At 50.5% G+C, this 26,359-nt stretch overlaps 1 protein-coding gene across 2 annotated transcripts in view; it reads right to left on the bottom strand.

Annotated features, from left to right (window-relative positions):
• Positions 1 to 26,359, bottom strand: part of MARS1 (methionyl-tRNA synthetase 1) — a 126,838-nt gene that overhangs the window by 12,181 nt on the left and 88,298 nt on the right. Inside the window, exons 15-20 of one of the 2 annotated variants that reach the window (XM_075337076.1) lie at positions 13,258 to 13,471; positions 12,831 to 12,962; positions 12,606 to 12,710; positions 7,145 to 7,328; positions 2,405 to 2,476; positions 636 to 662 (exon numbers count right to left, since the gene is read on the bottom strand). In XM_075337076.1, the coding sequence (XP_075193191.1) occupies positions 636 to 662; positions 2,405 to 2,476; positions 7,145 to 7,328; positions 12,606 to 12,710; positions 12,831 to 12,962; positions 13,258 to 13,471 (734 nt within the window). The remainder of the gene's footprint in view (positions 1 to 635; positions 663 to 2,404; positions 2,477 to 7,144; positions 7,329 to 12,605; positions 12,711 to 12,830; positions 12,963 to 13,257; positions 13,472 to 26,359) is intronic. The other variant, XM_075337077.1, reaches the window with a different exon arrangement.

The following is a 26,359-nucleotide window of genomic DNA, read 5'->3' as shown; positions in this document are numbered from 1 at the left end:
TCTTCACTTTTACTCCCGGCATCCTTGGTTGCTTTTAGGCTTACTAGGTCCTGCCAGGTCATGATGTATATCATGGAGGTGCCCAGGATGCTGGGTGCAGAAATGAAGGGTGGCTGCCATGGAAGACCGGACTGTGGACGCATAATTAGGACAGGGCAGATGAGGTTAATTGTCCTTCAATTGAATTGACACCAATGTCAGAATTTGTGAATGTAAAACTGATCTACTTTTATCATATTCCACAGCGCTTTATAGACATCATCACTGTCCCCATTGGGGCTCCCAATTTAAATTTCCAATAAGTATGTCTTCGGAGTCTGGGGGAAACTGTTGTACATTGAGGAAACCCATATCCACCACGGGGAGAACATACAAAATCTTTGAAGATGTCGTCCTTGTTGGGATTGAACCCAGGACCAGAATGCTAACTAATGAGCATTCCTGTATAATATGCAACAGGTTGTGAGACCCACTGATGATAGGGATTGATGTGACTGGTGACAATCTCTGTACGGCGCTACAGAACATGTTGGTGCTATATGAGCAGTGGGAAAACAAATGTTGAATAGTACGTCACACAGAGGTGAAAACACAAAGCCAGCATGCATCCACAGCCGATCATACACAACCATTACCTGCTGCTTGGTGCAGTTACCATCCAGCTGAAGAAAAGTAAGAATCATAGCAAAAGAATGAGGATTTAGAGAGAATGACCATTATTTATTATCTAAGTGACTATGAAAATGGGGTTACTTTTTTTTTTTCCACTGTTTAGGCAGATGAGGGGCTCTACAAACGTGTCATGGCATCTCTATCATTTCAAAAATCAAATGGCGCTACTTCCCTTCTGAGCCCTGCTGTGCACTCAAACAGTAGTTTCCCACCTTATGGGGTATCTGCATGCCCAGGAGAAATTGTTTGGTGCATTTTCTTCTGTACGGCTAAGTTCACATGTCGAGTAATCATCCATTAGAACGGATCCAGTAGCAAATCTGTTGGCAAAAATGTTCTGCAAACACAACTTTCTTGTCCATGCTGAAAAAATAGATTTTTGCAGGATCCGCTTTTTTTTTTTTAACATGGAAGTCTGTGGAAAACGGATCTGTTAACTGATTGCTATTTAACAATCCATTTTTTTTTCATTTGTAAAGGATCAGATTATTGCTTACCAGATCAGTTTCAAATGGAAGATAAATATCAAGCAGGTAAGCTCCATGCCGAATCCCCTGCTTCTGGCTGACACACTCACACACATCTGATTGCATACACACACACCAGAACACACACACACACACACACCACATCCAGCAATATCGATTCCTTTAGGCCAGCAGGGAAAGATGGGACCCAGTGCAGTGGAGCGAATGAATGATAAGGCGGTGGACTGCAGATCCTATGCGTTCCACCGTACTGTGTCCCAGGATTCTCTGCTGGCCAGAAGAAATCCGTATCGCTGGATGTGGTGAGTGTGTGAGAGCGATCTGATGTGTGAGTGATCTGATGTTTGTGTGTGTGCGCGCGATCTGATGCCTGTGTGCGCGCAATGTGATGCCTGTGCGCGCGCGATCTGACGTGTATGGATTTGCGATCTGATGTGTGTGGGTGTGCAATCCACTGCAGGTCCTACCGCTCAGCATCTGGTAAGTATGACTGCGGAAGGTCCGCTTTCTACAATGAAGTGTCCTGCAGTATTTTTTAACTCTTTTAGCTGCATGGACACTTCTTTATTGCACCACGACTAGGACTTATTTTCAGGGTAGGGCTTAAATTTTAGCCTTGCACCGAAAATGCTGACAATCCCTGCTAGGGCTTATTGTTGGAGGAGGGCTTACTTTTGGAAAAAAAACAATAAGTGGGTGGAACAGTGTACAGAGGAGTTTAGCTACAGCAAGACTGAACTGAGCACCCTCACTTGCATACTACCAGAACATTCTTTTTTGAGGCAATGAAAGAACAGATTTACTATTTTTATTGTTGCTCCATTTCCGACAAGACTATATGATAAGCATCAAGTGTAAATTTGCGGTGACAGAATCCCTTGAAGGGAACCAGTGTTTGTAATGAATGATTTAGTTAATACTTATATTCTCTATGAGGAATCTTTTCTTAATACTCTGACAATGTGTCAATTCTCAGTTTGTCCTAGAAACGTATGAATAATTGACCACTGGGTGTTACCAATTGGAGGGGTTTCCCTATACAGTCTGACATTGTCCAATCATAACATAACTCAGAGCCATAACTGGTAACGGTACAAAGAAAACATTGCAGAAATTGTCGATTCAACGCGATTTCAATTATTTACTAAAAAAGACATGTGATGACCGATTGCAGCGCCAACAGAACCAATATTACAGACGGTAGTAACTTGATTTGTGCAGCGCTACATTCTACCCCAACTTACCTGTCCACCTCCAAAACGTTTCCGCAGAGACTCAACCTGGTCATTTTCCAACTTCTGAAACAATGGGCTCACCTGAGAAATTACAAAGCGCATCGGTCATTAGATTGGTTGTTGAATTGAAAACCCTATATACCCTTATTCCTAAATTCTTTAAAAAAATTTTTTTTTAAAAATATGAAAGAAAAAAAAAACAAAACATAAAAGTTCAAAATCACCTCCCTTTTGCCCCATTAAAAATAAAACAATTAAAAAAAACCCAAAACATACACATATTTGGTATTGCCGTGTTTAGAAATGCCCTATCAAAATATAAAATCCATTAATCTGATCGGTACACGGCGTGGCGAGAAAAAAAATTCCACATGCCAAAATTATGTTTTTGAATTAAAGTGGAATAACAGGTGATCAAAATGTTGCAAAAATGGTATAACTAAAAACTCTGGCTCAGGACACAAGACGCTCTTGTTAGTACCCAGGTCCCAATTGCCAGGCCGTCAGCTTCAGGGCTCTGGAGTTCTGATGGGAAATGGGCCCTTGGGAAAGCAAGTCTGGGATGTCTGACAGGCGCCACGGTACGTCTGTGAGCATTTGTACTAATTCGGCGTACCAGGGCCAGTCCGGTGCTATCAGTATCACTGGGACTCCCTCTGCCTTGATCTTCCTGATTACTCGCGGCAGCAGGGGCAGAGGCGGAAATATGTAAGGCAGGCGGAAGTGGCGCCAGGAGCAGACTAGAGCGTTTGCGCCGATTGCCTGCGGGTTGCATGACCTGGCTATGAATGCGGGTACCTTTGCATTCAACCTTGTGGCCATTAGATCCACGTCTGGTGTACCCCAGCGAGTATAGATGTGTAGGAACACTTCTGGGTGGAGAGACCACTCTCCGGCGGCCAGACTTTGGCGACTTAGAAAGTCCGCCGCCAATTCTCTACTCCTGGTAGGTGTACCGCTGATATCACTGACCCTTTCGATTCGGCCCAGCTGAAGATCCTGTGGGCCTCGAGATAAGCTGCCTTGCAGCGGGTGCCCCCCTGCCGATTGATATAGGCTACAGCTGTCTCATTGTCCGATTGGACTCGAATCTGACAACCTGCTAGCAGAGGGTGGAACGCCCTGAGCGCGAGGATTGTTTATGTTTATGGGTAGGGAAGACTCCTGGGGCGTCCTTGAGCAGTGTGGTGCCGGTACACTGCTCCCCAGCCTAGGAGGCTGGCATCCGTGGTCAGGACCAGCCAGTTCACTGGGAGAAAAGATCTCCCCTTCGATAGGGATGAGGGCCGAAGCCACCAGCTGAGTCCATACCTGACTGAAGGTGTCAGGTGAAGATGTTTGTCCAGGGAGAAGAAGCACTTGTCCCAGGCAGCTAGAAGCGCTAGCTGCAGTGGGCGTAGTTGCAGCTGAGCAAAGGGCACTGCCTCCATAGCCGCCACCATCCTGCCTAGCACTCTCATACTGAATCGAACGGAGCGAGACGGAGGACATAGAAGGCAGCGCTTGTTGTAGAGCGATCGCCTTGTCATGAGGGTGAGATATCAAGCCCCGACGGGTGTCCAGAGACATGCCTAGAAAGGTGATGGATTGTGATGGGACCGGGGATGATTTGTCTAGATTCAGTAGCCACCCTAAGCGGGATAGGGTGTCCAAGGTGATCTGCACGCTGGTTAAGCAGTTGCGGAAGGAGGGGGCCTTGATGAGGTCGTCCAAGTAAGGCAGAACGACTGCTCCCCTGGCGTGAAGGACACTCATGGCGGCTGCTATGACTTTGGTGAAGACCCTTGGTGCGGTGGCAAGGCCGAAGGGTAGGGCTACGACTTGAAAACGGGAGTCCTGAACCGCGAAGCGGAGGAACCTTTGGTGAGCTGGGGCGATTGGTATGTGCAGGTACGCGTCCTTGGTATCTATGGAGGCGAGGAATTCCCCTTCAACCATGGATGTAATGGACCTTAGGGACTCCTTCTGAATCTCCGTACGTGCACATGTTTGTTCAGATGTTTGAGGTCCAGGATGGGTCAAACTGACCCATCCTTTTTGGGGACCACAAAGAGATTGGAATAAAAGCCACTGAACCTCTCGTTGTCCGGGACAGGTATTATCACCCCTGCCGTTTGAAGCGAGTGGATTGCCGAGAAGGCCTCGCGTTGTTTTGGAGTCTTTGGGGGGGTTTGAGAGAAAGAATTCCGGACCCGACCCCCCGGGTCGGTTCTATGTGGTAACCGGAAGACACAAAGAAACGCTGTCGACCCCCGACAATGAGTGAGTCTTCCGGGGCTCCGAAGGAGTCAGGAGGGGAGGAATCGTTGAGGACGAGACTCCCTAGTCTTGGACTGTTTCTGTCTAGGCTGCCATGATGATGTGTGCTTCGGGGAGGGCTGAGGTCAGTCCCTGCGTAGCCCGCGGCTACTGGCGGGTACAGAGCGGGATGTCGACCAACCAAATGAGTTCCGAAAGGAGCGGAACGAGGACTGTGGACGTCTGGTAAAAGTCTTTCTGGGTTTGAGATGGGGGAGGGCGTCAGAAATGAGCTTGTCCAGACATTCACCAAACAATCGGTCTGGAAAATAAGGGAGGCCTGTGAGAGACTTCTTGGAGGCAGAGTCCGCTCGACATTGTCGGAGCCAGAGAGCTCTACAGATGGCTATGGTATTTGAGGCGGCAAATGCTGCGCAGGTAGCAGCATCAAGGGAGGCCTGCATGAGGTACTCTGCTGCCCCGGCAATTTGAGCTGTTACATCTGTGAGGGTATGAGGAAACTGGGATTCCTCAAGCGAAATGTTAAGGGATTCTGCCCATACAATGATCGCCTTTGCGACCCACACGGAGGCAAAGGAAGGCGAGAAGGAGGAACCCGTGGCCTCAAAGGCAGAGCGAGCGGCCATCGTGTAAAGACAGGAGAGTCTCTGCGGCAAGGCAGGAAGACCGGGGGGGGGGGTCGACCGGGGGTGGATCGGCCCAGCCCTTAGGGACAGCTAAGCCAAAGGGGTACCGGGACTCCACAAGTTTACAGTTACCGAAGCGCCTGTCAGGTTTCTCCCTTTGCTTTGTGAGGATATTTTGAAACTCTAGGTGGTCAGCAAAAACTTTTTGAGGTTTCTTTGCCCACTTAAAGGAGACCGCATGGTCAGTAGTAGTGAATGGGGGATCCTCCACATGCAAAGTTTGGTTGATTGCTGCAATAAGGGAGTCTATCGCAGCTTGATCGTCTGGGGAGGTTGAAACCAAGGAATCATCCTGGTATAAACAGCATTCCCCCTCCTCCGGCTCCTCAGAAACTGCGGAATGTGTGGGAGAACCTGATTTGTGTACCCCCGAGGGAGAGCCATGGGGGCCATGAGAGAGTACCGGAGACACCTGGCCATGTGCCCTTTTTCTGATCCCTGCAACCGATGAAGCAGGGGCCAGGATTTCCTCAGAAGGACCCTCTATAGAGGTGTCATCAGGTTGCGTTCCGTCCAGGGGCCCAGAAGGGTGTGGAGGACGACACTGCATAGCCAGCACCAGGTTCTGGGAAAATTTTTCCATGGATTGGGACAGAAACTGTGCCCATTCCGGTGGGCTGGGAGCCCTAGGCTCTGGGCTGGTAGTGGTTGCAGCGGTTGTGGCGGGGGTCCTTGGGGGGCTACAGGACTCACAGAAAGAAGAGGTGTGTTTTCGTGGTAGCTCAGCATGGCAGGTACTGCAGGCTGAATAATAGACTATATGAGCCTTAGAATTCTTAGTACCCTTTGAATTAAGCATGTTGCCTGTGCAGGGAGTATGCAAAGAGAGGGAGCAATGATCTGCAGAGCTTTAAGTGAAGCAGAGTATGGGAAAGCAAGGGGTGTATCTCACCCAAGTCAGCCGATGACAGTGTGTTCCTTGTTGCTGCAGCATGGAGGAAGGCTGCTATGAGGAACACACTGAGGAGATCTTCGCGTGCTTTCCTGAGGGGGCGTGGCTTACCGTGGCTACGAGGGGGTGGGGCTTAGCGCTGAAAGAGCACCGAGAAAAGAGTTAGTTGAAAATACAATAAATAAAATAAATAAAACTGCGGGAAGGGGACCTCCCCCTCCCCCCAGCCAGTGCACAACTATGGTGACCCTGGGAATAAAGATTGTGAGTTCATTGCAGCTGCAGGTGAACTCTGAGCCCTGGGAGCGCCCCTGCCACCGGTGGATTGTTTCTACAGGGGTCCCTGTAAATCAGGGGTATTGCACAGCCAGCAACCAGTCAGGGAGGATCTCACCTTGGCACTGCCTCAGTCCAGGCTAGTGGAGATGACAGACTGATGCCTGTTGTGCCCGGTCACACCGGTGCAGTGTGTATCAACTCAGAGCCTGCAAGAGGGACTGAGGAAGTTTTCATCTGCCCTGGGTTCTGGAAAAACGGTGCCTGTGAGACCAGTCGCCCAGTGAGATGCAGCCCAGGATCCAGCGTCGTAGGAAGGGGTACGGGGAGGCGACACTCCATGTTCCCGCCTGTTGGTGGTGTTGGGAGATCGGTCCCTAGGGGAAACAGTCGCCCTCTAAAAATAAAAAATCTTGGAGATGTGCCTCCTACAGACACCAAGCTAAAACTGAGCTTCCCTGACCCAGCCAGGGGGTGTATACTGCAGAGGAGAAGCTAATGTCTTTTTTGGCATTTCCTGAGGGTCTTACACCCACTTCTCTCATTTACTGATCACTGATCACTTGTCTCTCATTCAATTGATAAATTGTGTCCTATAAATTACATTCAGTTTTCTATAAAATGGCAGATACTCACCGCTCCAATGCGATGTCCTTGGGGTAGGATACAGTGGAAATCCCTGGTAAGCACACTCGCTTCTTGTGGCATAAGTAGCTGCTCTTGGATGACCGCGCTTATTGAGGGCATATACGGCTGCAGCATAACTGAAAGTAGGGCCGCCATGTTGACTGCCACGCCAGTTACTGTGCCCGCACGTGTCCTGCAGAACAATCATGTGATTAAGATTATATAGTCACACCAGGATATAAGCAAAATAATTTCTAGTGACAATAAATTGGGGCATTAAATTAAACTCATTTGCATATTTTTTTACTTAAATGAGATTAGGACATTTCTATAAGGCCCTAAACGGTGGCGTTGTAACCGAAGCAATCAGAAATACTTTTATTGCTTACCAGTCATTGGATTTTAACGGCCACTGGTGTACGGAGATCAGGGTCACCAGCCCGCGGTGAGCCCTTCCTGGCTCCATACTCTTTAGTGCTGAAGCTGAGAGTGCTCAGCACATGTGCCGAGAGACGGACTGAATGATATATAAAGGGGTTGTCTAGTGAAAATCCCTATCAGTAATTTATGAAAAGTAGAGTCCAGCTCCATTAGCATGGTACAATTCAAATCTGGGTGTAGAAACAAAAAAAGACTTTTTGAGGGATATTCATGTGCTCCACCTTGCACAACAATACTATGATAAAGTGAAAAGAAGAAAAAAAAAAGGTGGCACTCACCATCACATGAAAAAACATTTCATTCACAATCCTGTAAAAACATGGATGCAGGTGCAAGCGGTGTTGTAGACAACGGACGTTTCGCGCACAGGTGCGCTTCAACAGATCCTGATCTGTGGACACCAGAGGCCCTTAAAATCTAATTACTGGTAAGCAATAAGGGTATTTATGATTGCTTAGGTTACAAAGCCACCGTTTAGGGCATTGTAGAAATTTCCTGACCTCCTACAGGACCTGTTGAAGTAAGCGAACCTGGGCGTGAAACGGCCGTTGTCTACAACGCCGCCTGCCAGCTTGCACTTGCATCCATGCTTTTACAGGATTGTAAATAAAAAGTTTTTTTATGAGATGGTGAGTGCCACCTATTTTTTTTTCTTTTCACTTTGTTAGGATAGGTGATAATCTGTTGATGGGTGGTGGCCCAACTGCTCGGACATGCAGTAATCGTCAGAAAGGGGAATTTTTAACCCCGATGGGAAACTTTGATCTAAAAGTTTGCACCAGTGAAGAAAACTTCTTAAACGTCCAGTTTATTGATAAAACTTAGTCATCAATAAACTTAGTCATGGTATAAATATAGTAGAAATTTTATTACCAATTTTTAGAGATGTATGAAGCACTGGTAAATTAAATTTTAACCTTTATTGTTAATCAATTAAAACATTAGAAAAACACCCAAACAAGTGATACCATGAGGTAGTTTGACACAATGTACAAATTGGATGTACATAAAAATGGACTAATACGAGTTATTTTATTTCCTTCACAATCCTCCCAGTCCAATCATGTGCATACAAATGAAATTACATTTAAAATTAAAGTGACATTGTGCAAAACCGTTGTCCTCCCATAATTGCACTCTTGCCCTAGAGGTAATACTCTTTAAAAAGTGGCTATGTGCAGAAATGACAATCTCAGATCACAGAGAACACTTATGTGATCAGGGAGAAAAAACGGTTTAAGTGATAATAGTGCTCAAAAGTGCAAATAGTGCAATCAATGGCAGCAGTGGGATCTATGCTCACCGTCCACCCCACTGACTACCAAGGATACAGGTGTTACCTTACAGATACCGGGGGAAGGGGGGGCGACTCACAAAGCACCACACAATACTCCTTAGGTAACACCAGTGACTCAACGTCCTCCTTCCCGATGCGTTTCCTCAATAGCGATTCATCAGGGGATAGGGAGGTTGTACTGTCAGAGGCATGTTGAGCTGAAAATGAGAAACCAAGTGATAGCTTGGAAGGTGTGAGATTTATAAAACATATTGTACCACCCACTGAGTTAATCATGCCACACCTGTTAATCAGGTGAGCTGGTTCGTGTAGCACAATTGCGTCTGTGCTACACCTCAATTGCTAGGGGTGGGACTAAGGTCATGACGATTAAAGAGTGTTCACTTCCGCATGACGTGCGGGTGGGGGCGTTCCACTCGATCACGTGACCAAAATATGGTGCGCGTCATCGTCACATGACCTCGCGTGTCACTCACCACAAAGCGGTGGGGTCTCCGCCGCCTATCTTACATTAGTGTGACGTACAGTGCGTGTCACACAGTGTGGGTGGGACCCACATCGCGATGTGTGTGAGTGATGTTTGTATGGGTAGGGGCGTTGCGTGAGGTCACATGACCAACACGTGATCATGCATCATCACATGGCTTCAGGCATAATAGACTCATAGCAACTAACGCAACTCTCCGCCCCCTAACTGACTCAATAACACTGGACGCTATTAGTATACAAGTAACTGGACACGTGGTATTCAATGCGACCACGTGACTCAGGGCTCCATCTTACCAGCGCTACTGTTATCTATATATATAATTGCCTTATTCTGTCTGTCTGTCTGTCTTGCTCCAAAATTCTGTCCTTACCGCGACAAGCGTCTCATTGGCTGCTCGCCTCGCCTCCGCCCCCCCGCACGGATTGACCGCTCGCCTCGGCTCCGCCCCTCGCACGGATTGGCTGCTCACCCACGCTCCGCCCCCCACGCGGATTGGCCTCTCGCCCCGGCCCCCTGCACGCATTGGCAACTCGGCCACGCCCCGCCCCCCTCACGCATTGCATGCTTGCTCTGGCTCCGCCCCCCGCACGCATTCCCCGAACCGATACGGAGCCCCGACTCCCAGGTGAGTGCTGTACCCCCGGGAGCCCACATCAGCGTACACCGCCAACCCAGCCGACACATACCCTCGCATTGCTGGGGTTGCCGGCGTACGCTGGTGTGGGCTCCCGTGCGAGCGGGGTACGCTGGTAACCATGGTACACCGAGTAATATTGTGTAGCATGGATACCAGCGTACACCGGCTCCCAGGTGAGCGCATCAAGGTCCTGCAGCGGTGGAACACACACACACACACACATAACAACAGACACACACACACACACATCAGATCACACTCACTCTCACACACACCTCACACACACATCAGATCGCATCCACGTCCTGCAGCAGCGGAACACACACACGCACACACATAAGAACAGACACACACACACACGCACACATCAGATCACACAAACTCTCACACACACATCAGATCGCATCCACACACTCACAACATCCCGTGATATCGCTTGCTTCTCGGCGGCGATACTGTGCGTGCAGTGACCTTCCAGGACCTGCCGGAGGATCACATGGCCGGAAGCATGTGGTATCTCCGGATGTTGTGATTGTGTGAGAGCGTATGTGCGATATCCTCAGTGTGTGTGTGTGTGTGTGTGTGTGTGAGTGTATGCGATCGGATGTGTGTGAGTGTATGCGATCGGATGTGTGAAAGTGTGTTCTGATGTGTGAGTGTGTGTGTGAGTGTATGCGATCGGATCTGTGAGTGTCGGCAGAGGAGCACGGCGTGCAGCACAGCTGCTGGGACCGCCCACCGGTGGGCACAGGGAGAAGTGGGGTGTGTGTGTGAGTGTATGCGATCAGATGTGTGCGTGTATATTGTCTGATGTGTGACTGTGGAGCACGATGGGGGGTGCACAGCATGGGGGATGGAGCACGATGGGGAGTGCGCAGCATGGGGGATGGAGCACGATGGGGGGTGCGCAGCATGGGGGATGGAGCACGATGGGGGGTGCGCAGCATGGGGGATGGAGCACGATGGGGGGTGCACACCTCCCCCCAAAACACACACACACACCGCCACACACGCACTGCACAACACACCACACACACACTGGGAACCACAAACACTGCCCTATACAGACACCCACACACACAGACAATGCCGCACACACACAACACCCAACACACAAACACCGCGACACACACAAATATACGCACATACCGCACAACACACACATTGCACAAAACATACCTCCCCCCAAAACACACACACACACACACACCCCACACCCACCCAACGCTACAGACACACAGTGCTCCACAAATAACGCAACACACAAACAACACCGCTCTCACCCCCCGCCACACCCAGAACATGTACAGCACCCTACACAAACACTTGGTAACCACACACAACAACATTATATATATATATATATATATATATATATATATATATATATATATAGAACAAAAATCATACATTAACTACACAATACGTAAATTCTAGAATACCCGATGCGTAGAATCAGGCCACCTTCTAGTATTAGTAATAGGAGTCTAACCCATGTATTTAATAGGTATGCTCACCAAAGGTGACAACCTAATATGCGGTAAGTCACAGATACCTAAGGGGTATTGTGTGCTGCTTTGTGAGTCGCCCCCCCGGTATCTGTAAGGTAACACCTGTATCATTGGTAGTCAGTGGGGTGGACGGTGAGCATAGATCCCACTGCTGCCATTGATTGCACTATTTGCACTTTTGAGCACTATTATCACTTAAACCGTTTTTTCTCCCTGATCACATAACAGTGTTCTCTGTGATCTGAGATTGTTATTTCTGCACGTAGCCACTTTTTAAAGAGTATTACCTCTAGAGCAAGAGTGCAATTATGGGAGGACAACGGTTTTGCACAATGTCACTTTAATTTTAAATGTAATTTCATTTGTATGAACATGATTGGACTGGGAGGATTGTGAAGGAAATAAAATAACTCGTATTAGTCCATTTTTATGTACATCCAATTTGTACATTGTGTCAAACTACCTCGTGGTATCACTTGTTTGGGTGTTTTTCTAATGTTTTAATTGATAAACAATAAAGGTTACATTTTAATTTACCAGTGCTTCATACATGGTATAAATATAGTTGTTAAACACCCATGTTAAATACACCTGGGAGTGGGTCACATGTTCCCAAATTACCACTGACAGAATGTATTAGAAAATAGTATATAAATATAAAATCAAGACAACACCCTATATGGTATCTAATAGACATATGAAAAATAAATTCATCTTTAAAGATAAACATGTATCTGCAAATAACAGAACTTGCTGTAGGATGAGTGGGATACTAGGGGGATCACTGATAATGTCACAAGAAAATGTAAAGTAAAATACCTTTTGTTTTGTGCAATACCCCCTCTAGACAATATCCCCCTCTATAAACAATTTCCCTCTCTATAAACAATACACCCCTCTATAAAATATCCTATATATACACACACACACACACACACACACACACACACAATATCCCCTCTATATACAATACCCCCTCTATAAACAATTTCCCTCTCTAAAATATCCCCTATATACACACACAATATCCCCCTATATATCCAATATCCCCCTCTACAATAATTAATACACTGTTTAAGCACAAGCACACTTACTGTTCCTGAGTGGTCCCCTTAATGCATTTCCATGGCTCATTCACTTGGATGTATTGGTTTCCATGCCGAGAAATGTTCAGAATACATCTCAGGGCATCACGAATGCTGAAAGTATAGGAGCTTATTAATGCTAAATTCTCCATTTCTAGTCTTAATCAAACAAAAATTGAAAATGCAAAGCTGAAGTGTTATTCTGATTCGTCCGATGACCCCCACACGACATACCGAACTTTCTCCAACAGCTGATTATATTGGTGTAGTTCCGCTGCGACCTGAGCCAGGAGCCTTTTATCCTCGCCAAGAAGCTCCATCTTGGGAACGTGACCGTTAAAGAACTTCTGCACAAACATGCCAGCCCTGAAACCAATTATATGTATAAAGATTTGTGCATAGAGTTACAGAGAAGCTGTCAGATCCACGTCACCCGAACCACAGGCAGCATGACTCAGGTCGGCTCCAATCATGCACGTCTTACTCTACTGTGTATAGGTGGAGCCCTGGCAATCTCTGGGCAGTCCAGTTACGACACCTATAAGTGAAGGCTACTTTTTGTGTCGCTATGAAACCTCTTGGAGACTCCAACACTGACATGAAAGAACTAATCTTATATCTGTAGAAAAAGGTTGATCCGTTACGTTGTACATTTATTTACCTGTTGACAAAGTTGCCCAAGTTGTTAAGCAGCTCTGAATTATTTTTCATCATCAGATCACTCCAGCTGAATGCACTGTCCTGTCCCTCGGGCCGCACATAGAGTAGATAAAATCTCCAAATGTCAGCGGGAATACCCGTGTCCTTCGCCATGTCACCAAACACACCAACTCCGCGGCTTTTGGAGAATTTTCCATCCTCATAATTCAGGTATTCTGTTTGGAGAAAAATAGTCATACCAAAAAAGATTATTAAACAACAGATTCTAGAATGTATTAGATACCTTGTAAGATCAATGTAAGATAATTTTGATGAAAATACAAGATGGAAAGTAAAAACCCAACCTGACAGCCCTAGGACTGAACGACTGGAATAATCCTATAAGAAATGATCCGGAGTGACGGAGAAATTCAAAGTGAAATCTAAACTAAGTGCTCATGTACAGGGTCTTTACCTTATTTCTTGGCACGTGACAAATAGTATTAACATCATAAATTATAATCAAAATTTGCTTAACCCCTTCAGCCCCCAGCCTGTTTTCACCTTAAAGACCCGGCCATTTTTTGCAATTTTGACCAGTGTCACTTTGACAGGTTATAACTCTGGAACACTTCAACGGATCCTGGCGATTCTGAGATTGATTTTTCGTGACATATTGTACTTCATGTCAGTGGTAAATTTAGGCCGATATGTTTTGCGTTTATTTGTGAAAATTTCGGAAATTTGGCGAAAATTTTGAAAATTTTGCAATTTTCAAAATTTGAAATTTTATGTCCATAAATCTGAGAGATATGTCACACAAAAAAGTTACTAAATAACATTTCCCACATGTCTACTTTACACCAGCGCAATTTTTGGAAAAAAAAAAATTTCCGTTAGGAAGTTAGAAGGGTTCAAAGTTCATCACCAATTTCTCATTTTTCCAACAAAATTTACAAAAAAAAATTTTGTAGGTACCACATCACATTTGGAGTGATTTGAGAAACCTAGGCGACAGAAAATACCCAAAAGTGACCCAATTCTAAAATCTGCACCCCTCACTCTGCTCAAAACCACATCCAAGAAGTTTATTAACCCTTTAGGAGCTTCACAGCAACCAAAGCAATGTAGACGAAAAAATGAAAATTTTACTTTTTTAACACAAAAATGTTACTTTAGCCATAAAAATTAGTATTTTCACAAGGGTATCAGGAAAAATGCATCATAAAATGTATCGTGCATTTTCTCCTGAGTACGCAGATACCCCATATGTGGTGGTAATCAAATGTTTGGGCACACAGCAGGACTCGGAAGGCAAGGAGCGCCATTTGAATTTTTGAGTGCAAAATTAGCTGCACTCATTAGCGGACACCATGTCGGGTTTGAAGACTCCCTGAGGTGCCTAAACAATGGAGCTCCCCCACAAATGACCCCATTTTGGAAACTAGAGCCCTCAAATATTTTTTCTAGATGTTTGATGTGCACTTTGAACCCCTGGGGGCTTCACAGAAATTTATAACGTTGAGCCGTGAAAAGAAAAAAAAATTTTTTTACCACAAAACTGTTGCTTCAACCAGGTAGCTTTTTTTATCACAAGGGTATCAGGAAAAAATGCACCATAAAATGTATCGTGCATTTTCTCCTGAGTACGCAGATACCCCATATGTGGTGGTAATCAAATGTTTGGGCACACAGCAGGACTCGGAAGGCAAGGAGCGCCATTTGAATTTTTGAGTGCAAAATTAGCTGCACTCATTAGCGGACACCATGTCGGGTTTGAAGACTCCCTGAGGTGCCTAAACAATGGAGCTCCCCCACAAATGACCCCATTTTGGAAACTAGAGCCCTCAAATATTTTTTCTAGATGTTTGATGTGCACTTTGAACCCCTGGGGGCTTCACAGAAATTTATAACGTTGAGCCGTGAAAAGAAAAAAATTTTTTTTTACCACAAAACTGTTGCTTCAACCAGGTAGCTTTTTTTATCACAAGGGTATCAGGAAAAAATGCACCATAAAATGTATCGTGCATTTTCTCCTGAGTACGCAGATACCCCATATGTGGTGGTAATCAAATGTTTGGGCACACAGCAGGACTCGGAAGGCAAGGAGCGCCATTTGAATTTTTGAGTGCAAAATTAGCTGCACTCATTAGCGGACACCATGTCGGGTTTGAAGACTCCCTGAGGTGCCTAAACAATGGAGCTCCCCCACAAATGACCCCATTTTGGAAACTAGAGCCCTCAAATATTTTTTCTAGATGTTTGATGTGCACTTTGAACCCCTGGGGGCTTCACAGAAATTTATAACGTTGAGCCGTGAAAAGAAAAAAAAAATTTTTTACCACAAAACTGTTGCTTCAACCAGGTAGCTTTTTTTATCACAAGGGTATCAGGAAAAAATGCACCATAAAATGTATTGTGCATTTTCTCCTGAGTACGCAGATACCCCATATGTGGTGGTAATCAAATGTTTGGGCACACAGCAGGACTCTGAAGGCAAGGAGCGCCATTTGAATTTTTGAGTGCAAAATTAGCTGCACTCATTAGCGGACGCCATGTCGGGTTTGAAGAGTCCCCGAGGTGCCTAAACAATGGAGCTCCCCTATAAGTGACCCCATTTTGGAAACTAGAGCCCTCAAATATTTTTTCTAGATGTTTGATGTGCACTTTGAACCCCTGGGGGCTTCACAGAAGTTTATAACGTTGAGCCATGAAAAGAAAAAAATTTTTTTTTACCACAAAACTGTTGCTTCAACCAGGTAGCTTTTTTTATCACAAGGGTATCAGGAAAAAATGCACCATAAAATGTATTGTGCATTTTCTCCTGAGTACGCAGATACCCCATATGTGGTGGAAATCAAATGTTTGGGCGCACGGCAGGACTCGGAAGGCAAGGAGCGCCATTTCACAGCAAAATTGGTTGGAATTATTAGCGGACGCCATGTTGCGTTTGGAGACCCCCCTGAAGTGCCTAAACAATGGAGCTCCCCCACAATTGACCCCATTTTGGAAACTAGACCCCTCATGGAATTTATCTAGCTGTTTAGTTAGCACTTTGAACCCCTGGAGGCTTCACAAACGTTTGTAATGTTCAGCCGTGAAAATATTTTATTCTTTTTTTTACCACAAAGAAGGGAATTTTGTTACTTACCGTAAATTCCTTTTCTTCTAGCTCCAATTGGGAGACCCAGACGATTGGGTGTATAGCTACTGCCTCCGGAGGCCACACAAAGCATTACACTAAAAAGTGTAAGGCCCCTTCCCCTTCTGGCTATACACCCCCCGTGGGATCACGGGCTGATCAGTTTTAGTGCAAAAGCAAGAAGGAGGAAAGCCAATAACTGGTTAAACCATTCAATCCGAAGGAACATCGGAGAACTGAAACCATTCAACATGAACAACATGTGTACCCGAACAACCAAAAATCCCGAAGGAACAGGGGCGGGTGCTGGGTCTCCCAATTGGAGCTAGAAGAAAAGGAATTTACGGTAAGTAACAAAATTCCCTTCTTCGGCGCTCCATTGGGAGACCCAGACGATTGGGACGTCCAAAAGCTGTCCCTGGGTGGGTAAAGAAATACCTCATGTTAGAGCTGCAAGACAGCCTTCCCCTACGGGGAGGCAACTGCCGCCTGCAGGACTCTTCTACCTAGGCTGGCGTCCGCCGAAGCATAGGTATGCACCTGAAAATGTTTGGTGAAAGTGTGCAGACTCGACCAGGTAGCTGCCTGGCACACCTGTTGAGCCGTAGCCTGGTGCCGTAATGCCCAGGACGCACCCACGGCTCTGGTAGAATGGGCCTTCCGCCCTGATGGAACCGGAAGCCCAGTAGAACGGTAGGCTTCAAGGATTGGTTCCTTGATCCATCGAGCCAGGGTGGATTTTGCAGCCTGCGATCCCTTGCGCTGACCAGTGACAAGGACAAAGAGTGCATCCGAGCGGCGCAGGGGCGCCGTGCGGGAATGTAGATTCTGGGTGCTCTACACCAGATCCAACAATGCAAAGCCATTACATATCGATGAAATGGATAAAAGGAAGGTAAGGAGATATCCTGATTGTGATAAAAAGGGGATACCACCTTAGGGAGAAACTCTGGGATCGGACGCAGCACTACCTTATCTTGGTGAACACCAGGAAGGAAGCTTTGGATGACCGCGCTGCTAGTTCGGACACTCTCCGAAAAGACGTGACCGCTACCAGAAAGGCCACTTTCTGTGAAAGTCGAGAAAGTGAAAACATCCCTCAGAGGCTCGAAGGGCGGCTCCTGGAGAGCAATTAATACCCTGTGCAGATCCCATGGGTCTAACGGCCTCTTGTACGGAGGGACAATGTGATAACCCCCCTGCAGGAACCTGCGTACCTGAGGAAGTCGTACTAGGTGCTTCTGAAAGAATACCGACAGCGCTGCGACTTGTCCTTTAAGGGAGCCGAGCGACAAACCTTTTCCCAATCCAGATGCAGGAAGGGGGGAAAAAGGAGACAATGCAAATGGCCAGGGAGACACTCCCTAAGCCGAGCACCAAGATAAGAATAACTTCCACGTCTTGTGGCAGATCTTGGCAGACGTCGGCTTCCTAGCCCGTCTCATGGTGGCAATGACGTCTTGAGATAATCCTGAAGACGCTAGGATCTCGGACTCGATGGCCACACAGTCAGGATCAGGGCCGTAGAATTCAGTGGAAAAAACGGCCCTTGGGACAGTAAGTCTGGCCGGTCTGAGAGTGCCCACGGTTGGCCGACCGTGAGATGCCACAGATCCGGGAACCACGACCTCCTCGGCCAGTCTGGGACGACGAGGATGGCGCGGCGGCAAGCGGAGCTGAGCTTGCGTAGCACTCTGGGCAACAGTGCCAGAGGTGGAAACACATAGGGTAGCTGGAACTGCGACCAATCCTGAACTAGGGCGCCTGCCGCCAGAGCTCTTTGCTCGTGAGACCGCGCCATGAAAATCGGGACCTTGTTGTTGTGCCGAGACGCCATTAGGTCGACGTCCGGCATCCCCCAGCGGCTACAGATTTCCTGACACCATTCTGGGTGCAGAGGCCATTCCCCTGCGTCCATGCCCAGGCGACTGAGGAAGTTTGCTTCCCAATGTCCTACGCCCGGGATGTGAACTGCGGATATGGTGGATGCTCTGTCCCCCACCCACATCAGAATCCGCCGGATTGCCTGGTAGGCTTGGCGATGCGTGTTCCGCCTTGGTGGACGATGTCTGCCACCGCTGTGGAATTGTCCGACTGAATTCGGATTTGTTTTCCTTCCAGCCACTGCTGGAAGGCTTGCAGGGCAAGATACACTGCCCAGATTTCCAGAACATTGATCTGAAGGATGGACTCCTCTGAAGAGAGTCCTTGACCGTCTGAGAAGGGAAACGTTCCTGTCTAGGGACGTCGACTCCCCAACCCATTGGCAAAGCATGTCCCATTGAAGTGGACGGAGATGAAACTGCGCGAAAGTGACTGCCTCTGCATGAGGCGTCTTAAGGGGTGTGACTGGCCTTGAAGGAGAGACTGCACCCCCGTCTGTAGTGAACGCTGCTTGTCCAGCGGAAGCTTCACTATCGCTGAGGGAGTGTGAAACTCCATGCCCAGATATGTCAGCGATTGGGTCGGTGCCCGATGTAACCTTGAAAAGTTGATGATCCACCCGAAACTCTGGAGAGTCTCCAGCGCCACGTTCAGGCTGTGTTGGCATGCCTCTTGAGAGGGTGCCTTGACAAGTGGATCGTCCCAGTAAGGATCACAGAGTGACCCTGAGAGTGCAGGACTGCTCCCACTGCTGCCCTGAACTTGGTGAAAACCCGTAGGGCTGTCGCCAGACCGAAGTGCAGGGCTACGCACTGAAGATGCTCGTCTTCAATAACGAAAACGTAGCAAACGCTGGTGCTCTGGAGCAATCGGCACGTGGAGATAAGCATCCTGATGTCTATTGATGCTAGGAAATCTCCTTGAGACATTGAGGCAATGACGGAGCGGAGGGTTACATCCGGAACCGCCTGGCCGTCACGTGAGCAGTTTTAGGTCCAGAACGGAACGGAAAGAGCCACCCTTTTTTGGCACCCCAATCAGATTGGAGGAAAAAACCGTTTCTTGTTCCTGAAGAGGAACAGGGATTACCACTCCTTCTGCCTGCAGAAGAGCATCGGCTCGGTGGGGGGAGGGGGGGGAAGTTCTGAAGAATCGAGTCGGAGGACGAGAACAGAGCTCTATCCTGTACACGTGAGACACAATGTCTCTCACCCACCGGTCTGTGACCTGTGGCAGCTAAATGTCGCCAAGCGGGAGATTCAGCCACCAACCGCGGATGCGGAGAGAGAGAGCTGAAAGTCATGAGGAGACCGCCTTGGTAGCGGTTCCTCCTGCTGCCTTCCTTGGGCGTGATTGAGCCCGGCCGGAATCTGAGCCCCTCTGAGCCTTTTGAGCCCTTTTGGACGAGGACAATTGGGACCTGCCCGAGCCTGGGAAGGACCAACCTCGACTGTCCCCCCAGGACAGCATTACTAGGGTAAGTCGCAATGCAGACATTGCGAAGTTAAGGACACCACCTGCGGCACAGATGTACATGTGCTCAAGACCAGCTGCGCAAGCCCAGCTGAAATAGGTTAGAGTGCCCATACGGCTGCGAATGCCGGAGCAACCGACACGCTGATAGCTTCACAGACAGATTTCAACCAGAGGTCCATCTGTCTGTCAATGGCATCTTTAAGTGAAGTCCCATCTCCACTGCAACTATGGATCTAGCCGCAAGCCTGGAGATTGGGGGATCCACCTTTGGACCCTGGGTCTAGCGCTTTACCACGTCAGGGGAAAGGGATAACGTGTATCCTTAATACGTTTGGAGAAAACGCTTATCTGGTAAGCGTGGTGTTTCTGAACTGCTTCTCAGAAGTCAGCGTGGCCAGAAAAGTACTCAATATACGCATGAGTACTGAAAAAGGATTTCTCCTGCTGTGAAGCTGACTCCTCCACTGGGGGAGCTGAGGGAGAAATATCCAACATTCCATTGATGGACGCTATAAGATCATTCACTATGGCGTCACCATCCGGTGTATCCGGATTGAGAGCGGTGTCAGGACCAAAGCCCTGATCAGCTACGTCTGCCTCATCATACAGAGAGTCCTCCTGCTGGGACCTTGACCAGTGATGAAGCCGAGTGCCGCACCCAGCGAGCTAGCTTAGGCTGTCTGGGACTGCCGTCCGTGCCAGAGCCTTCACCCTGGAATGCCTGGGACCCCCCCGGAGCACTGATTACGTTCCAAATGAGGGTGGCCAGGGAGCATTAATCAAGATTGCCCATGGCCTGTCTGGACTGCAAAGTCTCTATCCCATGACAATCTATCAGCCGAAACTGCAACTCCGTCCCTGTCCCTGGACAGGGTTCACAGGTGGTTCCTTTGGCCACCTCTAGTAGAGGCCCCGGCTGACCAAGTGCTACAGGGGAGCATTGCACACAATGGGGGTCAGTGGAACCTGCCGGTGGAACAGTATCACATGCAGGAAAAACAGCATAGGAAGCCTGTGTTGCTTTTTTGCTGCTGTATTCAAGCCATCTATGCAATGTATAGCATACAAGCATAAACGCTTCAGCACATGCAATACAAGCAGCATAGAAAGCCTGTGCCTTGGCACCCTTGCTTTTTTGCTGCTGTTGTCCAGCCATCTAGGAGAATATAGCCCAGAGTAGCGACCGTACAGTGCAATGTATAGCATACAAGCATAAGTACAAATGAACACTTCAGCACCTGCAATACAAGCAGCCTATAAAGCCTGTGCCTTGGCACCCATGCTTTTTTGCTGCTGTTGTCCAGCCCTCTAGGAGAATATAGCCAAGAGTAGCGACCGTACAGTGCAATGTATAGCATACAAGCATAAGTACAAATGAACACTTCAGCACATGCAATACAAGCAGCCTAGAAAACCTGTGCCTTAGCACCCTTGCTTTTTTTGCTGCTGTTATCTCGCCATCTAGGAGGGCATATAGCCAAAGATAGCGACCTACAGTGCAGTGTATAGCATACAAGCATAAAATACAAATGGACACTTCGGTATTTAGTGGGGTCAGCACTTCAGGTGCTGCTTACCGCCCGCCTATAACGCGGGTGTGTGGTCGCCAGAGCCCTGTGTTGGTTGCCCAGAGCATGTTCCGTTCCCCAGCTCGGACTGCGTGCAGGAATGGCTGCCGGCGTCCTTCTCCAGCTCGTGTGACGAGGGGCGGGCCGTGGGCGTGCCCCAGACAAGAGCGGGAAACTGGCGTCCCACTGTGTCCAGTGAAGGGGGCTGGAGAATGCAAAGCAGACTCCAGCCCTCGGCGCTGACTGTCTGTACAGCGTCCCGCCTCTCCCCTGACTGGCAGGGCTGGAGGCGGGAACGAAACGAACACTAGGCCTCAGCTAAGCTGCAGTGAATAATAGCACGATCGCACCGCGCTGTTACCCCCGGCGCACTAACACTCCCAGCAATGCTGGTGTGTGTGTGCGCGCTTGCCCGGGGACACAGAGTACCTTAATGTAGCAGGGCCTGTCCCTGACGATACTCAGCTCCATATCCAGCAGGTTCTCTGGGTCTGTGGATGGAGCCCGGTCTCAGTGCCTGGAGACCTGTAAGATCCCACTTCGCCCAGAGCCCTGAGGGGGGATGGGGAAGGAAAACAGCATGTGGGCTCCAGCCTCCGCACCCGCAATGGGTACCTCAACCTTAACAAACACCCGACAAAAGTGGGGTGAGAAGGGAGCATGCTGGGGGCCCCATATGGGCCCACTTTTCTTCCATCCGACATAGTCAGCAGCTGCTGCTGACTAAAAACAGTGGAGCTATGCGTGGATGTCTGACCTCCTTCGCACAAAGCAGAAAACTGATCAGCCCGTGATCCCACGGGGGGTGTATAGCCAGAAGGGGAGGGGCCTTACACTTTTTAGTGTAATGCTTTGTGTGGCCTCCGGAGGCAGTAGCTATACACCCAATCGTCTGGGTCTCCCAATGGAGCGCCGAAGAAATTGTTTTTTCAAACAGGTAGCTTTTTTTTCCACAAGGGTATCAGGAAAAAATGCACCATAAAATGTATTGTGCAATTTCTCGACGACGAGTACGACGATACCTCATATGTGGTGGAAATCAATTGTTTGGGCGTACGGCGGGGCTCAGAAGAGAAGGAGCGCCATTTCACAGTAAAATTGATTGGAATTATTAGCAGATGCCATGTTTCATTTGGAGACCCCCTGAGGTGCCTAAACAATGGAGCTCCCCCACATGTGATCCCATTTTGGAAACTAGACCCCCCCCCCCATACAAAAAAAATTAGTTTGGCGAAATAAAAAATACAGACATCAGTAAAAAAAAAAAAAAAAAAATGAGCCCTGCCACTAAGACCAGTGCCAAACGTGAGAGCAATGCACGAGTCTCGCATCGCATCATCCACTGCAGTCTGGAAGCGAGCAACTGCGCTGGATAATGCGATGCGAGAGGGCGGGGCGGCAGATGAGAAAGGGCGCAGCGGATGGAAGATGGGAAAGGGCGCAGCGGGTGGAGGAGCGGCAGAGGATGGGAAAGGGCGCAGCGGATGGATGATGGGAAATGGCGCAGCGGATGGATGGGAAATGGCGCAGCGGATGGAGGAGCGGCAGAGGATGGGGGGGGGGGGGGTGAGATGGGGATACCTACCTTACAGGATGGATCTAGGCAGCAGGATCACAGCAGACAGAAGAGGCAGCAGATGAAGGAGGCAACAGATCGAGGAGGGTGAGAGGGGGCAGTAGATGGAAAATGGGAGAGAGCAGGCAGCAGATCGGGGAGGGGGGCAGAGTCTGATGGGAGAGAGAGATGGCACATGGAGGAGGGGGGGCCCCGGGGGGAGGGTGGCTTGCAGCACATGTAGGGGGAGGGTGGCTTGCAGCACATGTAGGGGGAGGGTGGCTTGCAGCACATGTGGGGGGAGGGTGGCTTGCAGCACATGTGGGGGGAGGGTGGCTTGCAGCACATGTGGGGGGAGGGTGGCTGGCTTGCAGCACATGTGGGGGGAGGGTGGCTGGCTTGCAGCACATGTAGGGGGAGGGTGGCTGGCTTGCAGCACATGTAGGGGGAGGGTGGCTGGCTTGCAGCACATGTGGGGGGAGGGTGGCTTGCAGCACATGTGGGGGGAGGGTGGCTTGCAGCACATGTGCTGCAAGCCAGCCACCCTCCCCCCACATGTGCTGCAAGCCAGCCACCCTCCCCCCACACGTGCTGCAAGCCACCCTCCCCCCACGTGGGGGGAGGGTGGCTTGCAGCACATGGAGGGATAGGAGGTGTGGCGATGGAGAAGGGGCAGCCGATGAAGGAGGCGGCGGCCGCCGATCGGGAACAGTGGGGGCCGATTCGGGGGCAGCAGCGGCTGAAAAAGGTGGGTGCGACGGCGGCGGCGACAGTGGCGAGCATGGCGGCGGGGACAGCGGTGGATCGGGAGCGGCGGCGGGGACAGCGGTGGAGCGGGAGCATGGCGTCGGGGACAGCGGTGGATCGGGAGCGGCGGCGGGGACAGCGGTGGAGCGGGAGCATGGCGCCGGGGACAGCAGTGGATCGGGAGCGGCGGCGGGGACAGCGGTGGATCGGGAGCATGGCGCCGGGGACAGCGGTGGATCGGGAGCATGGCGCCGGGGACAGCGGTGGATCGGGAGCAGCGGCGGGGCGATCGGAGACAGCGGCGGGGACAGCGGTGCATCGGGAGCAGCGGCGGGGACAGCGGTGAAGCGGGAGCAGCAGCGGGGCGATCTGAGACAGCGGCGGGGACAGCGGTGCATCAGGAGCAGCGGCGGGGACAGCGGTGGAGCGGGAGCATGGCGCCGGGGACAGCGGTGGATCAGGAGCGTGGCGCCGGGGACAGCGGTGGATTGGTAGCAGCGGCGGGGCGATCGGAGACAGCGGCGGGGACAGTGGTGCATCGGGAGCAGCGGCGGGGACAGCGGTGGAGCGGGAGCAGCGGCGTGGCGATCGGAGACAGCGGCGGAGACAGCGGTGCATCGGGAGCAGCGGCGGAGACAGCGGTGAAGCGGGAGCAGCGGCGGGGCGATCGGAGACAGCGGCGGGGACAGCGGTGCATCGGGAGCAGCGGCGGGGACAGCGGTGAAGCGGGAGCAGCGGCGGGGCGATCGGAGACAGCGGCGGGGACAGCGGTGCATCGGGAGCAGCGGCGGGGACAGCGGTGGAGCGGGAGCATGGCGCCGGGGACAGCGGTGGATTAGGAGCGTGGCGCCGGGGACAGCGGTGGATCGGGAGCAGCGGCGGGGCGATCGGAGACAGCGGCGGGGACAGCGGTGCATCGGGAGCAGCGGCGGGGACAGCGGTGGAGCGGGAGCAGCGGCGGGGCGATCGGAGACAGCGGCGGGGACAGCGGTGCATTGGGAGCAGTGGCGGGGACAGCGGTGGAGCGGGAGCATGGCGCCGGGGACAGCGGTGGATCAGGAGTGTGGCGCCGGGGACAGCGGTGGATCGGGAGCAGCGGCGGGGCGATCGGAGACAGCGGCGGGGACAGCGGTGGATCGGGAGCAGCGGCGGGGCGATCGGGGACAGGGGCGGGCGGCGGGGACAGCAACTTACCGCTCTCCTCGGCTTCCAGGGACGGTCACAGGCCGCAGATCCACATTGATGACCGCTCTCTCCAATCAGAGCTGGGGGCGGGTGAAGCATCGATCACCCAGCTCCAGCCAATGGCCAGTGCTACAGCAGCACTGATCAGGGCTGGATTTCAATGTTCCAGCCATTTTCAATGGCTGGAACATTACAGTGGCTGTAATTGGCTGAGCGGCGTTCGTCAGCCAATCACAGCCTCTGTAGGTTCGGGGAGGAGGCACCACCCCTCCTGAGGTCAGGCAGAGGTCCCCTCCTTCCCGAATCTACCGTTTAATTAAACAAATTTCACTCCCCGGGGCTCCGGGACCGCGATTTCGCCATAACGTACTGAGTACGTCATGGGTCGTTTAGCACCATGTCACCATGACGTACTCAGTACGTCAAAGGTCGTTAAGGGGTTAATATACCGTATTTTTCGGACCATAAGACGCACTTTTTTTCCCCCAAATGTTGGGGGAAAGTTGGGGGTGCGTCTTATGGTCTGACTATAGGGCTGCGGCTGGGAATGAGGGTGCTGTGGGTCATCGGGGGCACGAGCAGGCAGCAGCAGCGCCTGCTCGTGACCACGTGGGCCCGCTCATTACATATGCACGCCCATCCTCCCGCCCATCTCTCAGCGCTGAAGTCGGCACTGACAGGTGGGCGGGAGGACGAGCGGGGACGCACGCATAGTAAAGAGCCGGCATGATCACCCCTGGCAATTACAGCCTGGAGTGATCATGTGCGGCTGTATTCACTGCCCCCCGCGCGTCATTACCAGCGCGGAGTGCAGTGAATCAGTGCACTCACCCGTCCCCGTGTGTGGAGCCGCCCCCCTGCTGCACGCGATGACTTCCTGTCTGTGCCGGTCAGCTGATCTGTGCCGGTCAGCTGATCTGTGCTGAGCTGGTCAGCTGATCGGCACAGACAGGAAGACATCGCGTGCTGCAGGGGAACGGCTCCACACACACAGATCAGCGTGCCAGAAAGGAAGATGTGATCGGTGCTGCAGGGAGTGAGGAAAAGGTGAGTATAAACGTTTATTTTTTTCTCTGTGCTATAGGATACAGGCCATATACCAGGATGGTATATGAGCAGGCAGGATGGGGGGGTATGTGAACAGGCTGGATGGGGGGGTATGTGAACAGGCTGGATGGGGGGGCATGTGAACAGGCTGGATGGGGGGGCATGTGAACAGGCTGGATGGGGGGGCATGTGAACAGGCTGGATGGGGGGGCATGTGAACAGGCTGGATGGGGGGGCATGTGAACAGGCTGGATGGGGGGCATGTGAACAGGCTGGATGGGGGGGCATGTGAACAGGCTGGATGGGGGGCATGTGAACAGGCTGGATGGGGGGGCATGTGAACAGGCTGGATGGGGGGGCATGTGAACAGGCTGGATGGGGGGGCATGTGAACAGGCTGGATGGGGGGGCATGTGAACAGGCTGGATGGGGGGGCATGTGAACAGGCTGGATGGGGGGGCATGTGAACAGGCTGGATGGGGGGGCATGTGAACAGGCTGGATGGGGGGGGGCATGTGAAC

Source organism: Anomaloglossus baeobatrachus, chromosome 2 (genome assembly GCF_048569485.1).
Source record: "Anomaloglossus baeobatrachus isolate aAnoBae1 chromosome 2, aAnoBae1.hap1, whole genome shotgun sequence".
In the NCBI taxonomy this organism is placed as follows: domain Eukaryota; kingdom Metazoa; phylum Chordata; class Amphibia; order Anura; family Aromobatidae; genus Anomaloglossus; species Anomaloglossus baeobatrachus.
This window is presented reverse-complemented; position numbering and strand designations above follow the sequence as displayed.